Source organism: Pteropus medius, unplaced genomic scaffold, assembly GCF_902729225.1.
Source record: "Pteropus medius unplaced genomic scaffold, Ma_sr-lr_union100, whole genome shotgun sequence".
NCBI classification, from domain to species: domain Eukaryota; kingdom Metazoa; phylum Chordata; class Mammalia; order Chiroptera; family Pteropodidae; genus Pteropus; species Pteropus medius.
The window spans coordinates 20,166,882-20,191,688 of NW_024342473.1; the positions used below are offsets into that span (position 1 = coordinate 20,166,882).

The 24,807-nt window shown below is 33.2% G+C and overlaps 1 protein-coding gene across 1 annotated transcript in view; it reads left to right on the plus strand.

Moving 5' to 3' along the window:
• NEDD4 (NEDD4 E3 ubiquitin protein ligase) overlaps nucleotides 1-24,807 on the plus strand; it is a 94,839-nt gene that overhangs the window by 43,445 nt on the left and 26,587 nt on the right. Inside the window, 2 exon segments of the mRNA XM_039865518.1 lie at nucleotides 21,316-21,366; nucleotides 22,773-22,834. Of these exon segments, the coding sequence (XP_039721452.1) occupies nucleotides 21,316-21,366; nucleotides 22,773-22,834 (113 nt within the window).

A 24,807-nucleotide genomic window follows, 5' to 3' on the forward strand; every position in this document is an offset into this window, starting at 1 on the left:
CTGTTATTTTACCAATGTAGAAAATATTTACTAAAAACAAAACAAAAAAAGCCTTTCCTAAGTGATTTAAAACATTTCTGTAGCATAAAAACAAGCTTTAAATAATTTATTTTATAACACTTTACTTTGATATATTTTTCCCTCCCCTCAAGTGGCATGGTATTCTAATGTCTAACTCCATATTTTATTCCAACTTTCAAAAATGCTCATTTGTTATTTCATTGTGAAATAAATGCTAAATAAATCATTGTGAAATTATTTAAAATATTAAATAATAAAAAGCCTATGTTAAAATGTGAAAATCTTGTTGGAAATGAACATAGAAAAAATGTTTTTCTAAAGTACGTGTATTTATTAGATCATTGTTGAAAACTATTATGCTGCAAGTTTAAAGCAGAGGAAAAATAAATGGCATTTTCATTTGTATATACCCTTAACCACAGGAATTTTGTTTCCACCCTATTTTTCTTTAGCCACCAGTCAAGACAGCCTTCTAAAATGTAACTTACTCTTTTAACAATATTGAAATCTAAATTTTAGATTTTTAAATTTGGTTTCAATTGCTAGGCATTTCCCATAATTTTTAGTTACCTTGTTAATTTATTATTTTGATAATTTTGATTTATTATATTAGTAATTTAACTCTAGTGAATCTTAACCAAAACAGTTTTTATGTAATGTGCCTTTCCAAAGTATGTTAAGTGTTTTGACCTTAAATAGATTTTTTAAATGTCTGTGTTTGGAAGGTCTTGCCAGGCTGTTAAAACATTTTTAATACCAGGAAATTAAAAAATTTTTCTGACTAAACCAATTCTAGATGACAGTACAAAATAGTTTTGGGGGAAAAAACTTATCTGTTTATCTGTGTTTATATAACACTCAATATCTATATTTAAGATTTTTTAAAAAACTTCTGGACAAGTAGCTTGAGGTAAATATAATAATAAGGAATTGCTAGTTTGTTTTCTCTCTTTTGAAATCCAGTAAATACAATCACTGTTACCCAGGGCCCAGATGTTAATATAAGCAACTACTTTACCGAGGATGAATAATGATCGAATTTCATATTCTGATCTATCTTTTAGAATTATTAATTCCATTTATAAAACTGTTTAAAAAACATCTTTTAGGAGATTATAATCCGTTCAACTGTTTTTCCCCTAAAAGAAAGTAATGAGGTGATACTGTGAAGAAACGTATTAATAGTTTGCTAATTGAATTTACATGCATCTTGTAAATTTATTTTACATTTAATGAAATAATTAATCTGCGTGGACTAATTAACCTAGAAATATCCTTAAAATAGTTGATTTTGTGGTAATAGTATAGTTCGTTATTGTTTATGTTTTTGAAAATGATGTTTTTAATGTTTTTTAATAAAGTGTGGCTAAATGCCTTTTGCATGGCTAAAAATATAAACTTTTGTTGGTTTTATTTAAACTTAGGTGAGCTGACAAATATTTTGTGTGTGTGTGACAGCCAAATGCCTAGCTTAGTGCAGATTCTATTTTTTGGGGTAGATTATTGGATTATAAAATAGTTCACAAGTATGTAATTTGCTGGAGAGCTTTAAATTATTCTTTTTTAATGTTTATTAAACAACGTTTATAAAAGTATTATAAACAATATAGTGACCAGATCACTATAATTCAACATATACCAGATCTAAATGATTAGTAGTAAATCAAGGGCTTGTTTTAAGAGGAAAAGACTAGTGTTTTTTTCTAAACATAGCAGTGGCAACAATAATAGGGTTTTAGAAATAATCCTGTGTTTATCAATAATTATATATTAATCTAATTATAGTAGTACATTGTAACTCATTTATAAATAAACAGCTCCCAAAATATTTCCCATGACTCCAGTTAGTCTGGGTTAGTATTCTGATATGCTGAGTCTGGATTCATATTTAACAAGTTGATATTAGAGTAGCATTTAGTAATGTCAGCTATCTGTACCAAGCAGCCATGAAATTAAATCACTGCTTTGGGAAGGGACCCTTGTTTCTAAAGCACTGAGAGGACTACACATTCTTTTCTTATGTGTTTAGCTACCAGTCTCTAGCAGTGTAGTATCCAGTTTCTAGCTCTCTATAATCAACAGCTCATTAATGGCTAATTTTTTAAATCCAGTGAGAACTTTTACCTGTATCTTTCACAGGGTTCTGTTCTGTGTTTACAACTTAGAATGAAGATGAGACTGTAGTCTGCGTGGTAGTGTTTATTTTATTTATTTGCTTTACAAAAATAACAATAACTGACATAAGCTTATTCTATATACTTTTTGAAGGAAGTATTACTTTTGTAAAGGTTGTATAATGACTTTTGATCTGAAAATAAATATTTGATGTTTTAACATTGTGTGTAATATTTTGTCAGCTCGATTAAGGAAGAGGTTAAGGAGCTAAGGCAATTTTTAATCCAGTAAAAAAATTACTATTCAGATTTCTAAAATCTCTGTAAATAGTTTGTTATTATTTTATTTTTCCTAATCTGTTGTTTTCTAAATCTCCTATATTAAGTTGTTAGGATGCTCAGAGATTTCATTACCCTATTATTTAAAATACCTTAGCATTTGCCCAAGCTTGTACATGTCTTCCATTGTCCGTATACATACATGTTTTTATCAGAAAGTTTGGCTTTACATTTTTTTCTTTTTATTATAAAAGTTTCTGTTACTTAACCTTGGGTAAGTAAACTGCTTAAGCTTAGTCTAGCAGAACTTTAAAAAACTATGTCTCAATTATTTCAAAAGCCTTTAATACTAATTTCAAGATTTTATATTTTGATAATTTATTTAGTTGTTCTTCCTAAAATAAATGTCTTAAATATATACTTATTTTAGTGTTCCATTATTTTCTTGGTCCTTATTTTGTTAGTTAGGTTTATTTTGAACAGCACTTAATCTTTCCCATAAAAAGCAATGCATTTTATAAATATTGACAATCAATAATGCAACAATATTAATGGCCAGTTTTGGAAATTTACTGAAAAATGTATGCTTGTATATGTATATTTCTTAAAACTGAGGAACTATAATATTAATTTCTTAAAACTGAGGAACTATAATTTTAACTTCAAGGAATTGAATTGTTTGCTTCAGAAATACTTTGTATTTCTCTGTAGATGTGCCTTAATTCATTCATCTAGCACACATTTAAGTCTCTACTAATCGCTAGGCACTAACCCAAGCACTGGGAATTAAAGATAATAAAGTGCAGTCTCTGCTTGAGGGAGCTCCCATTCTAGTAATAGGGACACTGGCAAACAAAAAAAAAATTTTTAGTCTAATGTGTGATGTGCTAAAATAGAGATGTATATGAGAAAGTGAGAAAGATGTGACAATATTTGTCAGGAAAAGAACTGGTGGGTAGAGGAAGGCTTCGCAGAGGAGGTGACATTTGAGCTGAGTCTTGATAGGTGAGTTAGAGTTCACCAGGTAGAGAAATCAAGGAAGAGATTCTAGGGCAGTGATTCCCCATCTCATCACTACTGACCTTTAGGGCTAGATACTTTTTCTTGAATGGGGCTATCCTATGATTTGTAGGATATTCAGCAGCATCTCTGACCTCCATCCACCACATGCCAGTAGCACCCCTCTGCCCCAGTTGTAACCATCGAAAAATGTCTCCAGAAATTGCCAAATGCCCCCTAGGGGCAAAATTAACCCTTGTTGGGAATCATTGCTCTAGGCAGAAGCAGCTGCACATGCAAGGCTAGTTGTGTGAAAGAATCACTCTGTAAATGGTTCAGTGTGACTCAAGCATAGGGAGTCCAGAAATGTGGGAGGAGATGATGAACTAGAAGTAGGTTGGAGTCTCATTGGGCGTAGTCCCTCATGCTGAAGAGAAAGCAATATGTCTTCTGTTAACAAACAATGGTTAGGCAACAGAAGTCTTTATTTGAGAGTGTAACATGCTTATTTTTATGTTTTTAGATGATAATTTTTTATGACGCCGTAGATTTATAAATGAATCAAAGTTTTCTTAGATTACTGGGTGAATGGTGATGTCATGAACTAAGACAGGGAATTCAGGGAAAGGGGTAGGATTGGGAGAGTGAAGAAGTAACCATGCATTATTACCAGCGGCTGCCCTGGTAGTACTGCTGTCAAGTAGAGCAGTTAGAGATAGAGGACCAGGGCTCAGGTGAGAAATGAGAGCTGGAAATGTAGGGTGGGAGTTATGAGTATAATTGAAGCCTTAGGTAAAGATGAACTGGAAAGCATGAAAGTGAGATGAGTGGTGGGTGGAGTGGAAATAAATCAGAATTCTGGGACCACCAACTTTGAGGAGATGGTAGAAGAAAAGATAAGGAGGAGACTATAAGAAAGCCACTGAAGGGGCGGACAGGCCAGGAAACCATGGAGGCATGGAAATCAATGGAAGGGAAAATTCAAGGGAAGAGGAATTCATAAATTTATGTATCCAATGAATGTGGCAGATAGGAGGTCCTGGGTGACTTTTGCAAGAGTAGTCTCTAGAGAATAGTGTAAAAGCCTGGTTGAAGTATGAATAAAATAGGCAAGGAAGCAAAACAGGGAGCATAGATTGCTTGCTAAATGTCATAAAATAGGCATGAGATAGTGTATGCAAGGTATATATTTAGTGACTGCTATATAGAATGTATAGTATTAGGTGGATATAAGATGCATAAGACAGATTCTCTGTCTACAAGAACATTGCAATTGGAAAAAAAGAATCTACCTCTCTGTTCTTTCACCTTAGAACTGTAGAATAAGTGAATATGCATAGTGAGAACCGAATGGAGATTTAGTAATGTGAAATGGCAAAAACAAAATTAGAAGTGAAAAGTTGAGAATGGCCTATCTATAGTCGCAACTCATTTTGAACAGCATTACTCTTTCTCAGTCTCCTCCCTACCACCAAAAATAGGACAAAACAAAAACAGAGCTTCCGTGTAGAAAACAAGTCAGGGTTTAAGGCCTATTCCTAGAAACTACTTGGAGAATAGGCCCCTCTGTCTTCCTGTCACTGGCTTTTTCCAGGATATGGTGCCCACCATGTGCTAGCTATTGTGAGGCCTCACCCTTCTAAACTCACTCTCCCTTTATGTTTTGGGGGACAGTAGAACGAGATAGACCAGGAGAAGCCAGGGCTAGGAGCTGATTTAGGGAGGAGGGGCTTGGTCGAGTCCCTGGGTGTGACCAGCCAATGTGTTGAGGTCAGGAGGATAGTTAGCAGAAGGAGCACACGAGTGTTGAGAAAGGGAACCAGTGATGTAGTCCACATATCCAGGAAATACCTGAAGTGTTGCTCCAGTCTGTGGTTCAGAATTCTTTGTTTGCCCATGTGTGAGATTGGAAGACTGGTCAGATAAAGACAGACACTTAGAGGTATAAGAAAGCCTCTCAAAACAAGAGCTGAACAGATCTATCCCAATTCAGTGAGATATTTTGGGGAATATATTTGGAAGGCTGTCAACATGGGAGCAGTTGTTAAAAAGCAAGTTTACCTTCACTGAACTTAGGAGGGTGAGCAGCTAGCATATCTGTTTACCTTGTAGCTCAATTCATGGGCAAGTCACAGTAAAGAACACCTTGTCCAAGAGAATTCGTGACTTCTCTATTTAGGCTCTAGCGTATCTTGGGGTGGGGGAAAGCAGGCCTTCTCTTGACTTAGCTATATTACAAAACCTTAACACTAAAATATTTTGTGCTTTACCTTAATAAGAAAATATTACCAAGCTAAAAGAAATTTACATCAAGGCTATTGGTAGTACAGCAGATTATGTCTTTAAATTCAGTTGTTCATTAAATAAAGAAATATTTTTAACAGAATTTTAATCTTTTGTCCCCCTTACAAAAGCTGAAAGTATAACATTTTATGATATAGCTAAAATAATTTTATCTAGGACTACTCCTTTTTTTTTCTTTTTCTCTCAAATTTTTGTTGGTATGCATTGCCTTCTAATGCTTTAATGATTGTAACTGGAGAATGGCTTATTAAGTTGTCAGTTGTTAAATGCAGATTCTGGTTCAGCAGGTCTGTGGTGGGGCCCGAGAGTCCCAGATCCTACCAATGCTACTATTTCCCCAAACATAGGTTGAAACGCAAGGTTTAAACCATTCCTTTATGAGAACAGCAATACAATTCATAGTTGAAGTATCCAGTGATTTCTTCTCCCACTTTTACATAAAGAAGAGCCATAGGTGTACTGTGGCCAGGGCCAAATAATTTGCAAAGTTTTAAATCCACTTAAGCATTTTGACTAGTTATTGGTCTAGATCATGTACTATAGAAGAGATTGTTTGGACCAAGAAACATTCATGAGCAAGGTTGCCTACCTGCCTCATATATGACTCCTCCAGAATTCTAACCAATAAATTTTCTGGAACATTTTAGTTTCATTTAGGAACTTAAAAATATTGGTCTATAAGGCATGCAGTTCTACTTAAAGAAATCTCTTGAACTCATTATGGCTGTTATTCTGGTTTATGTTGTTTTTAAAATTGTTGCCTGTATTTTTTATTTTCACAGCATAAATTTTTGAAAAATACACAATTAAATGTTAAATTTTCTTCATTATTCTGGCTTATTCAAGCAATATCGTCTATCTTCCTCTTTGTGAACATTTTCAGTCTTTTGAATCTACTTTTCTCTAGCAGTGACAGGTAGGGTACTACTAAGAATGTTTAAGTCTTACGTTGGTTTATTTAATAAAATGAAACACTGTTTATAATCAATGCTCAGTTATGAGCTGTCCTTTTGATAGCTCTATGAGGAGAAAGTTTAAAAATCCTTCATATATAACTTTAGTGCTTCTTAAAATTATATGCTACCTTTCTAACATAAATAAATATTAGAAAATCTTAAGAACTGTTCTTCCATTCAGGCAGTTTAAGGAATCTTATTGGTGGCAGGGTATTTGTAGTCTTTGTGGCTGCAAATGGCTTAGCCTAATTTCAGGGAGCCTCATACAATATTAAACATTTCAGGTAAGAAGTGAGAAAAAAGAAGCATAGCAAGAAAAATATTAAAGATGGGGAGATAGAAATAGATAGTCAGGCAATTAAGCAAGCAAATTTATTTGTCCCAGAATTGATCAGAGAAAAAAAATCTAGAAAAGGATTTGAGCAAATGGATAATCTTTTCTGGACTCTTATTTACTAGAATATCATTTCTTAAATCAGGGACTTTTTGTCTTATTCACTGCTATGTCCCCAGGATTTAGAACAGTGCCTAGTTAAAAGTAGATAATAAATATTTTATTAAATTAAGGAATGAAGCCCAGGGACCCTTTGGAATGGGGTAGAGATGACTGTAGAATCCTTATAGATGAGGGTAACCAGATGGCCTTGTACAAACAGATAACCAAACTAGGATGTTTAAGTGATGACTGTAATGGTGAGTGGGAGCTGCCTGATGCTTCATCTTTTGGGTAAAAGAGTGGCACTCTTAAATGAATACCTTGTCCCCCGGGGTGGATGCCAATGGAATATTATGATCGTGACTCAAGGATTAGTTTCCACAGTGGAGTCTGATTCATAGCCTACATATTCCACTAACTGGTACTGTAGAACTATGTATCTGGATAGAGGCTCAAATCAAGTTTTCTAAAAAAGAAGATCAAATGGGCCAAAACTTTTAAGACTATTTAAACAAAGGCCATTTGACTAGCTTTAAATTTATTACTATTTAATACAAAGACTTCATTTCAGACTTGATAGAAGAACTGGATTCTCAGTTGTTCTTGGAGTTTCAAGTAACTGTTTTAGCTAAGAATGACCTTTACCTTTTGTACCAAGGCTGAAAGACTGAACCCTCTGAAAGAGTCACAGAGCTTAATGGAAACCCAAGTCATCTTCAAAGCAAATGAGTTTAACAAGTATTTATCAGAAATAGAATATGTCTCTGCCGTAAGTGGCAAATATTATTCCTGGCATTGAAGAGTTTATAATTTAGATGAGAAGATGACATAAGCCATTAAAACAACCAGAGTACAATATGGTATAATATATAATAATATCCATATACCAACTTCAGACAGGTGAACATCTAAGAAGTTCTGAGAAATGTGATTACCTATGTAATTTTTAACCAATTTTAGTTTTCATCAAGATAACACATGTGCCTATGTAAATAACCAAGTGGTATTTCTTTGATGGTTTCCTTTCTGTCTTGTTCTTTATGTTCTCTCTTCCTAGAATTCCTATTAGCCAAAGTTTGCACCTCTTGGATTGATTTTATAATTTACTATTCTCTCCTGTTTTCTCTTTGCCTCCTTATCCTATTCTGGAAGATTTTCTCCAAGTTTCCCCTTCTCTTTAATTTTAGAATTTTGGTTATTTTAATTTTTAAAGTTTTATCTTGTTTTCTGATGATTCCCTATTTTTATTCTTACTTTATAAATTACGATCTCTTATTTTTCTGAAAGTATTTTACTTCAGAGTTTTGTTCTTTTTTTTATTCGAGTTTTGTTATGGGTCCTACATTGTCTCTGGTTACTGTGAGTCACTTTGTTGTTATTGTTTGTTTCTTGTTATTGGACATTTTTCTCCAGGTGTCTGGCTAACCTTTCTATCTGTCCATATTTGACCATGTGTCACCATGAAGTGATCTAGAGACTGGGGCTTTCAAATGGCAGGCTTCGTCGTTAGGAGACCTTTACTCAGTATCTGTAGGTCTTTTCTCAGAGGTCAGTGTCTCCAGAGAATAAACTTAAAGTGATCGCCCAGTTATGTTTTATAGCCATGGTTAGTGATATACTAGGAATGAAGGTGATTTCTTTCTATAAAGAAAGAAGGTTCTGTAACTGAGTTAATTCAGGTAAAACAGACCTTAAAAGTAATATTTACTTACCAAATTCTTAAGGTCTGATTTAATTAATTTACAATGAGGGGCTTGATTTTCATACTTGTTGTCTGAAATACATTGTGTATATTCTAGAAATGGCAATACTCCTAGAAAGACTAAATTGAACATTCTGTAGACTATGTGGTTTCCTTAACATATTTCAAAACCTTTTACATTCTTGGCAGTACATTTAAATGTAAATGTGCATGCCTGTCACTCTAAGGAAGAGGACAGACCTATTAAAAATGGGTTTGGGTATAGGACAAGAAGGAAGAGGAGGCCATAATGGCCCTCTAATGGAGTGTAATATTGGATGCTCACTGTTCCTAGAACTTGAAACCTCAACTATGATTTTTTTAAGTTTGAAGAAATCCTGATACATTGTTTTTTAAACTCTTAACCCTATATGTTTAGTGGGGAAAACAGTCAGCTCGAGGACTTGTCTGAATCCCAGGGCAAGAACTAAAAATAAAATCTTAAAACCAGAAAGTACTGCTTTACTAAAAAATTTTCTAGAGCACCACCTGTCCAGTACAGGGGCCAGTAACCACATGTGGCTATTGAGATTTTAATTAATTTAAATCAAATCATATTTAAAACTCTGAAGCTCATTTGCACTAGACGTATTTTAAGTGCTCAGTGGCCACAAGCGATTAGTGGCTATTGCATTGGGCAGCACAGAATATCCCATTATTACAGAGGGTTACATTGGCCATGGTTCCTCTAGAACAGTACGTTTGAGCTGCAAAGCACCAATACCCTTGTAACTTTGACAGTGCTACAGTATATTGAGAGAGGCGCCTACAGTTACAGTGCTTGGTAGCTAAGGTGGCTGAAGGAGTGGAGCCATGTCCAATGGCCTTATTTTTCTCCAGTGGTACCTGCCTTGCTGTTTAAGCAAGAAAAATCTGGCTTTAAAAGAATCCTTTTAGTACTTGTTTTCTTAAACAACAGTAACCCACGTCCCCACCATTTTTCCCCCATTTTCATTGATACATTATATTCTTCAATAAAAATTATGAGTCTTCAACCCTGGGAGAAACTTTAAAAACCATTTATATATATAAGCTGAACCTATATTGATCACATAATCAGATAATCAAATTATAAGAATAATCAGTTTCTATTTCTGAAGTATTTTTTTAAACAAATCATTTCAAAAAGTAAAAATTGTTAAAGAAAACATTTCATTCTACTGCTACATAAGTAGTCTTGTACTAAGGTTTACGAAAAAAGAAGGGAAGAAAGAAAAGAACAGAAAGACCACTTTGGGAATCATTTGATAATTATTTTGTTTGTTATTTAGAGGTATTCTTTGGCTAGTCCCTTTGGGTCTTCTCCCAGTGAGCTCATTTTGCTGACGTAAATCTTCGAATGTATTTGCCAGTGACTGTGCACCCTTTGTGCTTAATACTATTTGTCGATGATTAGGGAAAATACTATTGAAACTCCAACAGGCAGATTTTGCTTTTTAAATGTCTTTTGTTGTAAAATACAAAAGAGTAGAAGACATTGTCCCAACTTTTGATGGGGCGGTCTAAGCAAGGAAGACAAAGAACATATATAAAATAGTTTGGTGTTAATTACGGAAGGATTGGAGAGTTGAAATGATTGTAGCTTCAAGGCTGCTTGCTCACAAAGCAAGGGAGTTTGCAGGAGGATCAGCTCATTAAAATAGTCTGTGTACTGAAATCTTTGATTCGTCAGCAATGTTCTCCGGGCCCACTAACGCTAGCTGCTGTTCAATACACTGAAGAAACATATTCAGTATAAAGTTCAGTGGTTTATAAACTTCAGATTTAATTACCTTTAAAGATGTTTAAACTGGAATATGAAGCATTAATTTAGCAATTAACCTAACAATGAGCTAAATAATGACCTCTTATTATGTGCAAGTAGTTGCTAGGCCCTGAACAATATAGCAAAATTTAGGAATTATTTTTAGCCTTCCCATGTTCCCATTAACTATGCTTAGATTATATTTAAACTAATAAATGAAATAGTTTAGTCTGCATCTAAGTCTATGTGAGTTGTAGATTTCACCTCTAATGGATGTATTTTTTTGTTTTAATTTGTAGATAGTATCAATAGAGATGAGGGTTGTAATTTCATGAGACTTGAATAATAGTTGTGCAAAATATTCTGTCAGGCTATCAATGATGTGCAGATTCCAAGTATGGATTCCATGTTCCAAGGTTGGGAGAGCAGCTCATGGTCACTAGAGGGCAGAAAAGGTCAGGAACAGATGGAGATGCCTGGAGAGAAGTGTTGGAAAAAGCTTGCACCACTCCTGTGTAAGGAACATAGCCTCTCACAACTCAAGAAAACGCAGTTCAGCCCCTGGGGCAGGAAAGTCAGTAAATGATCTAGGAACAGGAGCCATAGTCAAAGAGGTGAGAGACATGGCCAGGGAATCAATAAACCAGTCTGGAGCCCAGACGTTACCAGGCTGTCACATTTGTGACAGAGAGCTAAATTCAAGTCCAGGTTGAAGAAGGCCTTCAGGTTGCAGAGAAGGGAGCAGCTCATTCAACTCTTTCTATTATTTTTCCAACACTGTTCAACATACTGACCCTCTTGAAATGGGCAAGCAGGCTTGAGTCTAGCAAGGGAAATGTGATAACCATCTTTTTTTGATATTGTATTACTTCTGTCACATTGCTGATTTGGTTTTAGAATGCTGGAACTATTATTATTTTCTTCCTGGTAAGTTCTTTCTACATCATAGAGTACTTCCTCAGGTCTAAATAGCTAGTTTTAACAAATTGATAAAAAGATACTATAATTTTCTAGTAGGTCAGACCGTTTTCATTTAAGAAAAAAACTATTTAATAGTTTAGAATTTACCACTAGGTATTAAATATCCATAAAGGCAGGGATCACTGGGATATAACAAAGAATAAAAGTTTTTCTTAACCTTTCTCCTATATGCATCCATAGAATTCTGTACTTTCCTTCAGTTTTACACACACTTTAATTATATGTACATGTTTGTCAACCAGGCAGAACTGTGCACTCCATGATATCAGGAACATTCTCCCACACTTAGTATAGAGCCTCGCTATAGAAGCCAATCACTAACATTTGCTGGTCTCACAGAATTTATAGTCTCATTGGAGTAGAAGAGAACTTTAACACAGATGTTAAAGGATACAATCGAAGTAGAATTACAGAGGAGGAAATTAGCAATTTAGTCTCATCAAGAAAATTTTCATTAAAATAACATTGAGGTGGGCCTCATAACTGGATAGGATTTACACAGGCAGAGAGAAAAAGAAACTTTCTTGGAAGCAGAAGTGAATTTGAGAGCAAAGGCATAGTACTCTATTGAGGAGGCATATATTAATAGATAAGGCTGTAAGGTAAATTGGAAAAACAAATGTGTAGGGCCTAGAATCCAAAGCTAAGGAATTTGTAGTTTTTTCGCTGGACTAATACTTTTGAAATGTGTTCCTCACCAGTCTGTAAGATACCTTATATAAAACCCATCCCATCAACAGATAAGTTTGTATAATGCCACATGCTGTATTTCTTAAAATGTTACGATGAACACTAGTAAAGTTTAGTTCCTAAACAAAATAAACTTTTATACTTTGTTTAACCAAATGTTCTCAAATATACGGCCACCTTTGAACTGATTTAGTATCCAGCAAATCTATTACTCCTCAGAACACACTCAAGAAATGATGTTTATGCACTAGCAAGTCTTCAAAGGTTTTGAAGAGGATTGCCATAATTAGAATATATGTTTCTATTTTTACAACTTAAGCTAGAAAGTAATGCAAATACGTAGATACCTAACTCCTTTTGTTTCTTTTAGAGGGATTCTGTTCTGCTGTTATCTTTAACTGTCTTAATTTACATTGTGCATTATCTTAAAAAGACCAAGTCCATTTGGCACTACTTCTGGCAGGATACAAATAGATAAATTTAGATACCTCATTCACCCATCTTCAGCTATTATCAATCGCTGCTTACTCTTCATGTTTTTCTCCAAGGATTGAATAGAGATGTGGTTCTCAAGGTGTGAGTACTGGATCAGATGCATGAATATCACCTGAGAACTAGTAAGAACTGCAAATTTTCAGGCTCCATTCCAGACTGAATCGGAAATTCTGGGAATGAGGCCCAGTGATCTGTTTTTAAGAAGCCCTCTAGATGATTCTGACACACACTGCAGTTTGAAAACCATTTGAGTGGACTAACCTAAATATTCTGAAATTCTAGATTAGGTTGGGAGCAGAAGCCTCTACTTCCTCAGCTGCCACAACTTTTGTTAATCCATTTTAAAATGATAGTTTTAGTTCATCTCACACTTACTTGTTTTTAAATTAAATATCTGAGACTTTACATAGCTCTGTGGTTTCTTTGAATTAAAGTCACTGTATCTTTCTCAACAGTGGCAGCCATCTGCTATATTAGGTTCTCATTTAGACTACAGATGTAATTCCCCAGAGAGCATTAACTTCAGTCGCTTCAAAAGTTTACCTTTTTCTTTCTCTGGTAGCTTGGCAGACATTCCTAGAAAGAAAAAAAAGTAGCATCATAATTAAGTGGCACTCAGACACTGAGTGAATCTCTGTCTATTTTCAATCAAGAATGAATATTTTTCTCTCTGCGAGGAAGAACCTTATCCCTTCTATCAGTTATCTTAGCTGTGAGTATTTCCTGGTTCAATTATAACTCTATACATTAGTACTCTTGTTATTTTCCTTTGTTTAGCAATAGAAATTTGAAACAGTGGGAAAATTTCATAAGCCTCTCCCTTTTTTTGAGGGGGAAGGAAAATTGTAATAAATGCAAAACTTTCTTCTAACTTTTATAGTCCTCTAGTTAAGGGGTATACAATGCAAATTGCTTCTAAAGTACATTGGATATATTGCATTTTAATTTTTAAAATAATTAAATCCTATTTGTGTTTGTTACAGCACAACCCGATTCCTATTATTCTCGTCTGCTTCAGATTCCTTCTCTTCTGTAGATTATTAAAAATATGGTTTATATTTGAAAATCCTCACAGTAAATTATAAACTTAACTTTAACGCATATAAAGATAGAGGAATTTATCAAGGTAAATCATCAGTTTGCACAAGTTTGTGATGATTATAAAGGGGAAACCTCCAAGGAAACTGAAATTCAGACGAGAACTCAAACTGAAATTGATTTAGACAGAGGTTTTGTCCTGACTCCCTCCCCAGCCCCATCTATTAGGTAAAAATCCCTTTAAAATTATATAATTGTATTAATCAATGTTACCCCAATAAACTTAATTTAAAAAAATAAATAAAATAAAATAAAATGTGGAGGTTGCTAAGGATTGTAGTTGGCATGTACCTAAACTTTTAAGCAGTATGAAGCTATTGTCAAAGAACAAGTACAGTTTATGTCTCATAGGTAAATCTACCAGACAGCTTGACTGGCTGAGCAAATCAAAGCTCAGGACGTTGAATGTTTGTTTTAAGCAAAGACATCCGGTTTCCATAGCACTATGATTTTATAGCATAGATCAGATTATATTGTGTATTTGGCTAACACCATTTTCCCCTCAACTAAAAAGATTGAATCAATAAATCATGAACTTCTAAAAAAATGTTTAAAATAAACAAGTCATAGTATAGAGTGAGTCTGTATATAAGTAAGAAGGTAGAAGCTATGCAAATGAAATTTTACTTAAGATTTACATACATTGGAAAATAGCTAAGCTAAATTTAGAGTCATTTTCATAATCTTTTTTTCTATTATAATGTCTAGGAGATAGTATGAATCCATGTAGTATGGATTTTGAGAGGAAGGCTGTTCATTAAAAATAATAGCTTTTATAAAATTTTGGAGACAAAAAATATGTGGTTCCTTATTTTTAAAAATACTATAAATACGTCCATTCATATAAGTTCTGCTTATTTTTCTCAGAGATTCACATGTGCTAATATCCTCTGTCAAAATATTGACTTTTCATGTTTCTAATCAAGAAAACATTTAACCTCTTAACTCATAAATAGAATGAGAATATAAACTCTACTTACACAAAGAGGTTTTCAGATAATTTCACTTTTAGTGTCTCAGTTTCAGAGCTTTTAACTCTACTTAGTCTTTTATGATCTCCTAAATATCTCTTGCTCTCAACTTAATTTAAATAATATGGTTAACAATGGCTTGGACATTTTTATAGCTATGAATTTATTGTTTTGGGGGGTCTTTTTACTGCTTGCCCCAATTCTTTCTGTTGTTTTTTTTGTTTTTTTTTTTTTTAGAATTAGTGATCTGTTACAGAAGAATCATGGCATTTGTACACAAGAGAATTTGAATATAGCTGTGTAGAGACAGTAGTTATTGGCACTGACTAAGATATTAATTCAAATGCAAACTTCTTTTTCTTGAATCTTTGATCTCGATTTTATCTTTGAAACATATATGTGCTTTTTGGATTACTCAGAACACTATTTCCTTCTGTTACATCCAGTCAGTCATTGAGATCTGTTTCCATTTCAGATGAGTTCAGATTAGTTTACGATAGTCCCTATTATTATACAAAATAAAAATTACCTTGGGTATATATGCCAAATGGTAAATACAAGTTTATCCATTGAGGCATTGTTTGTAATGACAGAAGATTAGAAACAACCTAAATGTCTCTCAATAGGAACTAAATAAATTTTGGTATTCCATACAATGGCATACTATTCAACCATTAAAGAGGTAAAGCATCTCTGTGTGGACCGATATTGGAAGGTCCTAGAGATATTGTTGAAGGGGAGAAAAGCAAGCTACATAACAGTATGTCAAAGAAAAACCTGAAGGGATATATATCCAAACAAAAATAGGACTGCTTGTGCCTTTCGGAGGAACAGTGAATGGAAGAAGATCGCTGGAGGCTAGAAATCCTTTTTTTCCTTTTAATTTTATACCCAGTGTATATATGTGTACCGTATGTTTTTAAATTACTTTAAAAATCATCTTGATTACAAAAGTGCCAATAGCTAAGTCTGACAACTGAAACTATACTATATTTAACATTCATGTATAAAATCCATTTTTACTGCTTAAAAAGCATGATTAAAATTAAGAGTTGGATATTACAGCAGAAAATTTGGGCTATGTTGTCTGGCTTTGGTTATGAGGAAGTGATTCTTCCTTTAATATTTGCTTTATACTGTAGACTTACCCTGGGAAATTATTTGTAACTCAGATTTAATGGAAACATATTTTTTAAAGCAAAGTATTCTTTAAAGTTATGACACTTTAACTTATCTGTTTTTAAAATTCTGATTCTTTTGTAACATTGGATTCTCTTAAAGCAGAACATTCAACCACTATTCTGCCTCATCAAAATTCATAACAGTTTGTCCTTCTAAACTTAGAGCCATGTATAGTCCTAATTGAAGTTTTGCAAAAAAAAAAGCAATTTGTATTTTTTCCTCTTTTTATATTCTAAAACTTGTTTTAAGAAACTGAAATTCATATCTTTAAAATATTAGAAAGAGTATTATTGACTGACTAAGCTGTGCCCACTACAGTTTAAAATCACCTGCTGTTCTTAATTCTTTCTAAGACTCTCGGGCGTTCTTGAATTACTTATATTTTACCGAATACAAAGTTGCTTTATGAAGTAAGTGGAATGCAGTTCAAATGTAAGAAATAACTCTTGCAAAGAAATGCTTGATATTCAGAATTTGGAACAATTGGTTGGCTAGAAAAACAATAATGAACATCACAGACTGACTTGCTTTCATAGGAATGAATTTAAAACTATTACTGTTTCTTTGTGAATGGAAAAATTTCGAACCTCTAATTGTTCATATTTATAGCAACCATATGTCTCAGACATTCCAGGATAGTTCCTAGTTTTATTATCTCCATCTCCTCAGACCAGGCATATTAATTTTTAGTTTGGAAATTTTATTCATTCTAATATTAGAAATATAGTTCTTTGGGATCATTTCACTTTAAGTAGAAGTTAAACTTATTTCAGAGCATTTGTTTCATAGAGGGAAGATGTAAGGATGATGTGTTGCAAGAAATTTTTTAAATATATTTTATATACCTACATTACTTGAGAGAAGGAAATTTTCATCGCATGGGATTCTTGTTCTATACTTTTGTTCACGAAATGCAATCAATGAATAATGTCTGGAGCAATATATGGGATGAAATGTTTTCTTTTTGTTCTGCAGTGACCAGGCACTGCCTCTGCAATGGAGACTGAATCTCTAGGGAGATTTATAAGTTGAGTTTTTAAGAAATATGGAGCGCAATGAGCACATGAAAAGATATATTCAACATCATTGTCATTAGAGAAATGCAAAGAAAGCCACAGTGAGATACACAGTCAACACCCACTAGGAGGGCTGTATCAAAAAAAAATAGGTAGTAATTAATGTCGACAAGGACATAGAGAAATTGAAATTGAACAGTGCTGGTGGGAATGTAAAATGGTATAGTCTGGCAATTCCTCTCCTAAGTATATACCCAAGAGAAATGAAAACATGTTGGCACAAAAACTTGTACTCGAATGTTCATAGCAGCATTATTTATAATAGTCAAGAAATGAAAACAGCCTCAAAGCCAATCGACTGACAAATGGTTAAATAAAATGTGGTATATCCCTACAGTGTAATATTCAGCAATAAAAAATAAAAAAAAAAAAAAAAGAAATGAAGTACTGATACTTGCTACATGAATGAACCTTGAAAACATTATGGTAAGTGAAAGAAGCCAGCCAGTCATAAAGGACTACATATTATATGATTCCATTTATATGAAATGTCTAGAATAAGCAAATCCATAGAGACAGAAAGTAGATTGGTGGTTGCCTCAGGCTGAGGAGAGAAGAAAGAAATGAGAATTGACTGCTAATAGGTATGGGTTTTCTTTTAGGAGTGATGAGAATGTTCTAAAATTGACTGTCCATTTGAAGTGGTTAAATAATATACTATGTGAATTATATCTCAGTAAAGGTGTTATTTTTAAAAGGCAAAGAGAGAGTCTTTTGCTAACTGGTTTAGACATTCTATTTTAGACCTTCTTTACCAGTGGTTCTCAACCAGGAACAATTTTGCCACCCAGAGGACATTTGGCAATGCCAAGAGACATTTTTGGTTGTCCCACTTGGAGGAGGAGTGCTGCTGACATTTAGTGGGTAGAGTCCAGGGATGTTGCTTAACATCCTTTAATGTATGGGACAGTCCTCAGAACAAAAAGGTTATCAGACTAAAATTGTCAGTAGTACCTAAGTTGAGAAACTCTATTTATACCTGTGTTACTCAAAAGATCTTTTATCACAGCCATGTTTTTGAAGCACTGCAAGGTTATGAATCATCAAACAGATGTTCATTTTACTAGTTCAGTTTACTAAGGGCAAGGCTATTCAATAAGACTGAACCTGAAAGAAAGTGTTTTATTTCTTTATCTGGTTAAGCCTAAACCTGTTAGATAATTCAACTAATCAAAATATTTTATTCCTTAGTCATTCTGGTGAGATTTTACTATATTTTGTTGTATTTTACTTCCTTACCTAAAGCTTTTGAAGATCACATTTATGGAGTATAACAGCTACTTGCAATAAATAGAGGAATAAAAAAAAACATACCACAGCACAGCCTTGAAAGTATAATTAAAAGCTAACATCTACATTTCGAAAATTATTTTCAACTCATGTTCTTGAATAGGAATATGGCACTAAACTAAGCTAATTTGCTCAACTTCAGATTCCAGGCATGCTCCTTTTATTGTATGTACCTGTTTGAAATTTCTACAGTCTGGTCCAGAGGAAAGGGAGCAGGATGTTTATTATAGAACTGGCATTTCAAATATAATAGCTAAGATTTATTGAATGCTTACTGTGTGGTGGGTATTATGCAAAACATTATAAAGTGCTATGTGTGTGTGTGTGTGTGTGTGTGTGTGTGTATAAAATCTCATTTCATTCTCACAAAACCCTATTATGTAGATATGAATATTCCATTCTTATAGAAGCATCTTTCTCACAGCTATATATATTCCCACTCTAGTAAGCACTGCTTGTTCTTTAGGTCTTACACTACTATTATTCTACAAGTTCCCTTCCCCATCATTCTGGAAGTCCTCTTTGCTTCTCTCCTGTTTTGATCCCCTACATCTGCCCTTACCATGGTGTATTCACTCATTTTGCTGAATTATATCCTTCATTACCTTTCTAAGAATACCAGTATCTGAAAATGTCTTTATTCTACCTTCTTATTGAAAAGGATAGTTTGGCTGGGTATAGAATTCTATGTAGCAAATATTTTTCTTTCACAGTTTTGGAGGCATTATGTCTCTTGTCTTTCAGTTTTGGGTATGATATGTTTTGTGTCCCTCAAAACATTTAGAATTTTATTTCTGGTGCTCTGAAATGTCACAATGGATGCCTTGCTGTGGGTCTTTCCCCCAACCCCATGCATTTTTGCCTAATACTCAGTGGGGACTTTCATTCTCAAAATTAATTTCCTTGAAATCAAGGAAAGTTTCTTAAAATGGTTCTTTGATAATTTCCTCCCTTTCCTTTTTTCTTTCCTTATGCTTATTATTTAGATGTTGACTTTCTAAATGTATCTTTTCATTTTCTTATTTTAGAAATCCTGTAGCCTTTTAGAAATTTTAGAAATTTTTTTAGTTTTACTTTCTGAGAAAAATTTTTTTAATTTATCTTAAACTTTTAATTTAAGTTATATTTTTAATTTCCAAGAGCTCTTTCTTGTTTGCTAATTACTTCTGTTTTATAGCCTCCTGGTCTGGTTGACAGATGATTCATCTCTTATCTCTGAGAATATTAATATAGTCTTTTCTGAAGTATTTCTCCTCAGTCTGTCTTGATTCTTATTTATCTGACTCCCTCTTTCTGTTTGCCTTTTGGGTTAGGTCTCTATTTTTCAAGTTATAGACTTTTCTCATATTTAGTGGTCCTTAATTATCCATAATTAATAAAATTTCAGCATCATTTCCTCCTGATATGATGCACCAAGAAAAGTACAAATACAACTTTTAGAGTATTCTTGCCCACAAAATGTATAACCTAAATTCAACCATGAAGAAACATTAGACAAACCCAAATTAAGGGACAGTCTGTCAAGATTGTGAAAGGCAAAGAAAGACAGGTACTTTCCGAATTAAAAGTAACTAAGGAGACATGACAACTAAATGCAGTGTGTGATCATGAATTGGACCCTGGGCCAAAATTAGTGGGACAGTTAACAAAATTTGAATAAAATTTGTAGGTTAAGTAAAAGCATTCCCAATTTTTAATTATCGTGCTTTGGTTATGTAATATGTTAACGTTGAGGAAGATGGCTGCTTTTTTCTTCAAATATTTTTCTGCCCTATTCTCCCTCTCTCTTCACTTTCTGAGACTCCAGGTACACATATATTTATTAGACTGCTTGATGTTTTTTGTTAGTGCCTTTAATTTTCATATTAGATAACTTCTATTGCTGTATCTTCAAGTTCACTTATTTTCTCCTGACATCTTCAATCATATGTTAAGCCCCCCCGATGATTTAATTCAGATATTATATTTTTCAGTTTTAAAATATACATTTGATTCATTTTTGTTTCCATTTCATTGCTGAGATTCTCCATCAATTCACTTATTATGACTTTATTTTCCTTTTAAGTTTAAATATCTTTATAATAGCCATTTTAACTTCCCTTTCTGTTAATTTCTAGATCTGGCTCATCTTGTGGTCAGTTTCTATTAATTATATTTCCTTTGATTCTAGGTCATATTTCTTTGCATGTTTAGTAATTTTTTTATTGTCTACTGGATAGAGTATGTGGTATATGATGGAGATAATGAATTTTGTTATTTTCTCTAATTTTGTTATTTTCTCTTGATTTTTGTTCTAGCAAGTTGTTAACTTAGCTGAACTCCAAATGTTATCTCCTCTAAAGTGAACACCAACTGAAATCTATACTCAGTACTTTCAGCTTTCCAGCTTTTGCCTTTCACCTATGCAGTTCAAGGATAAGCTAGGAATTTGGGTTGAGTTTGTTTATATATATATATATATTTGGAGGGACTCCGTGTCCCCCTCACTTTCCACTTATACCGTTAACCTTAAACTAGGTCTTCTGATTCCTCCATCTAGCAAGATTGCACATTTCTACTTACGTTCTAATCATTTCACCATATGAACTATAGAGTATTACTACGCAAAAAGCCATATAATTCCTAATCTAGAACAGTTCCTCCTTTCAAGATTGACTCCCCTCTAGTTTCTGTTTGCTTTTGATCACTCTGCGGTGCTTTCATATAGTTTAATATTTTTTAGAGTATATAATTATTATCTGCAAAAAATCAGTCTAATATACTTTATTCTGCCATTACCAGAAGTTATACCATGTTACTTTTTTATATTCTGTTGATATTGTATAGGATTAAACAAAAAAAAATCCACATTTTTTATGAATGATAATAATAGCTCATCAAAATTTTCTAAAATGATTGAGTATATTACTAATCTTATTTTTTCTTTTTTCTCTTATAGACAAGAGATGATTTCCTAGGTCAAGTGGATGTTCCTCTTTATCCATTACCAGTTAGTATAGATGTTCATGATTTTACTTTTTATGTTTATTTTTTATTTTAATAAATATTTATAAATACATAATACAGTTAATATAAATATTTGATTTCTAAAATATATACAGCTATTATTTCTTGAGTATATTTTCTGAAAACTCATCTCAATTTTCTATTTTAATTTTGTCTTCAAGATCTCCTTACATTAAGCCACGTAAGAATTAGAGCCACTGAAATTTGTTCACATCATGAAAGCATTGTTTGAGAAAGATCAATTTGGAAATAGTCTACTGAATAATTAGAATGAGAAAGCCTATGCCACAGAAGGAAACTAAGATAGTTTATAACAATATAAGTATGAAACTGAATCTGGACCAAGCATATAGTAATGGAAGAAAACAGGTTCAAGAAACATTTTATAGTAAAACTATATTGGACCAGGTTTCTGACATTGGGGTTGAAAAAAAAAAAAGCAAAAAGTAAAGATAATACAAGTTGAACTTGGGAGATAAGGGTTTGTCTCAAGTAAAAAAGTTAGGAGGAAAAGTCCTTTTGTTTTGAAATAACAATATCTTTATTTTTTGCCATATTGAATTTCAATAGAAAACAGGAAAAATGAAAGCCTAAAGTGGTCAGCTGACAGAGATATGAAAATAAATTGTGTAGGGAAAAGGGACTGAAAGGACTGAGAGTTATCACTATCAAGGTAACAGCAGAATCTCTAAGAATGGTGGGTTGTCCATATAAGAGAGATGAAAGCACCAAAGGCCAAACCCTGAACCTTAGTCATAGTGAGTCTGTCAGAGTAGAAAGAGAAGATGGACAAGGAGAGACAGGAAAAGAACCAAGTATAACAATGTCATGAGAATTTAAGAGTTTTATGACTGAATGGGTAGTTAACAATTCAAAATGTAGCAGAAAAGTAAAGGATAGTAAAAATAAAAGGCTGCTGAACTTGATAAGAAAGAGAAGTAATACTTTATTATATCAGTCTGTTGAGATATTTATTGGCTCTCTACAGTCTTCAGAGATTACAAGCTTTTAATAATATATTTAATCCAGTTTTACTTTGCAGGCTGTTTACTTTTCTGTTCTCCTGGAATTGTCTTTGTTGCTCTAACCATGCCAGCCTGCTGACATTGTGCATATTCCACTAACCACTCTACTTTTTTTTTCACTTCCTATTCTACTTTTGGCTCCACGACATACCTGCTCAGCTAGTTTTAGACTGAGTGTGATGATGGTTGCAGTTCCTATGGTGTAGGAAAGTGAAAGCACGGTCAGTTGTAACCATTTAATCTAAAGCTACTTTTTTCTCACTTCTAACTTCAGTTATGCCTGAGATCATAGTTCATGAGTACCCTTGAAAAATATACTTTTGATGTTATAGATATATCTTGAAAACCCATTGTTTTATTCTAGACAGAAAATCCAAGAATGGAGAGACCGTATACATTTAAGGATTTTGTTCTTCACCCAAGAAGGTCAGTATATGTAAAATGATAACATATTAAATTTTTAAAAATTTCTTGTTTATACATATAGTAGCCTCTTTAGAAATTCAAGGTTAAACTTTTGTTAATAAGCTACTGCTAAATATTACATTTTTTTTTTAAAAGTTTTATTGTATGTCTGATTACAAAGTAAAGTGATCACACCACTTTGGGAAAGATTTGTCCCCCTAATATTTATCAGACTAGAAGGCTGAAATTTGTCATTTTATATTGATTTCATATTTTAAAGTATATGTAATTTCGTCATACTATGCTTTAGAAAAAGTCAAGAACATTGATTCAGTAAAACTAATATCCAACTTGACATGCACAAAACCAATTTCAGAAAAACCTAACTACTTTTTGCATACTTTAATTTAAAAAAGGTACTTCTGGAAACTCAAATATTTAGAGAAAATAACATGAGTAAAGACCAGAATTTAAAACCCATAATTTTATTTTCCTAAACTAAATTACTTGAATTTTGTCAAAATTCTAAAGTTTAAGCTATAAATAAAATTCCTTTTGATCTTCTGTACCACATACTCAAGTGAAATCTAGTCAAGACCTGTGTGTGGATTTAATGACAAAAGGTCAAAGTAAAGCAGAGGAAGGACATCTGTGAAAACAGTATTTGTCTTGTTTATAAAACTAATAAATGCATTTGAAATGCATACTATGAGAACTTAGCAATTTTTTCATTTAAAAGTTATTTTTAAAAACTACTCTGTAAATATAAATATTAAAACAAAACAAAAGGGGCAGTGCCCTCCAACTATTAATATTTATTTTCTCTAAGAGAAGTCACATATTTAATTTCTGTAGAAGTCTTGAAATATAAATCTCTTTTCTTCCTTTAATTTTAGACTAATTGGGACATCTGCATACCAAGAATAACTAAATAGATATTTCTTCTCTTATTCGATTGCCCTAGTAGCCTGCTTTTCAATTTGTCAAATGTTTCTAGTATCTTTATCTTTAAACACTGGAACAATTTACATCTTCTGTCTGTACTGGATATTACTACAAGTGCAGAAAGAACTTTATTCAGGTTAAAAATGTATTACGTTCCTAGATTTTTTTGTTTTAGCCCCACTAAGTCTAAACCAATAGGGTTATTATCTAATTGGAAAGACATGAAAAATATCACTATGGAGAAATCCTTCTATAAAACATTATCAGCGCAAGTATCAATCTTTTACAGCAACAAGTCAGACTTGTTTTTTAAGGGAGTGTTCTTCACACTCCCTCAAATACGAAGACGGCCACCATTAGTGACCTTGGAATTAAGCATCAGGGATTTTATTGACCACACAGGAAAGGTACACTCCAAATCCATGAGAACTGTACACAAAAAGCAACTAAAAAGATTAGGGGAAGCATGGAGGGAATAAGTATTTCTTGGAGACAGAATGAAAGGATTAGGACTCTTGTCTAGAAAGACAGAGGCTAATTGGTTACATCATTATATATAGAAAGGTGGGACAAGCAAGGATTTCTTAAATAGGATGCTAGAATTAATGGGGACAATGGAATTAAGTTGTAAGTTAGAAGCTTAAAAAAGACAGATTTAAAAATCTTTAATATTAATATAATGGGCAGCAGCCTTTAGCTTAGATAACTCATTATTCAAAGAGGTGATACACTATGAAAATACATTAGATAAATTAATGTATGACAGATTCAAACAGCTGTCAAAGATGGTGGGGTTCCATACAGTTATCAGGATTTGCTCTCCACGTTTTTATCATCCTATACCATAAGGGTAAATTAGTGTCCTGAAAGCACATCTCTGAGGTTTCCTTCCCCTATCCCCCAAATTCTCTGGCTTCAGAGAGTATGCAAAATAAAATTTCAGGTTCCCTTGTTTTACCTGGACCTCATCATCTAGACCATCTCCACCTCCTTTACGTACCCTGTAATCCAGCCAAACTCCTGCCATTTCCTTAATTATTCTCTGGGTT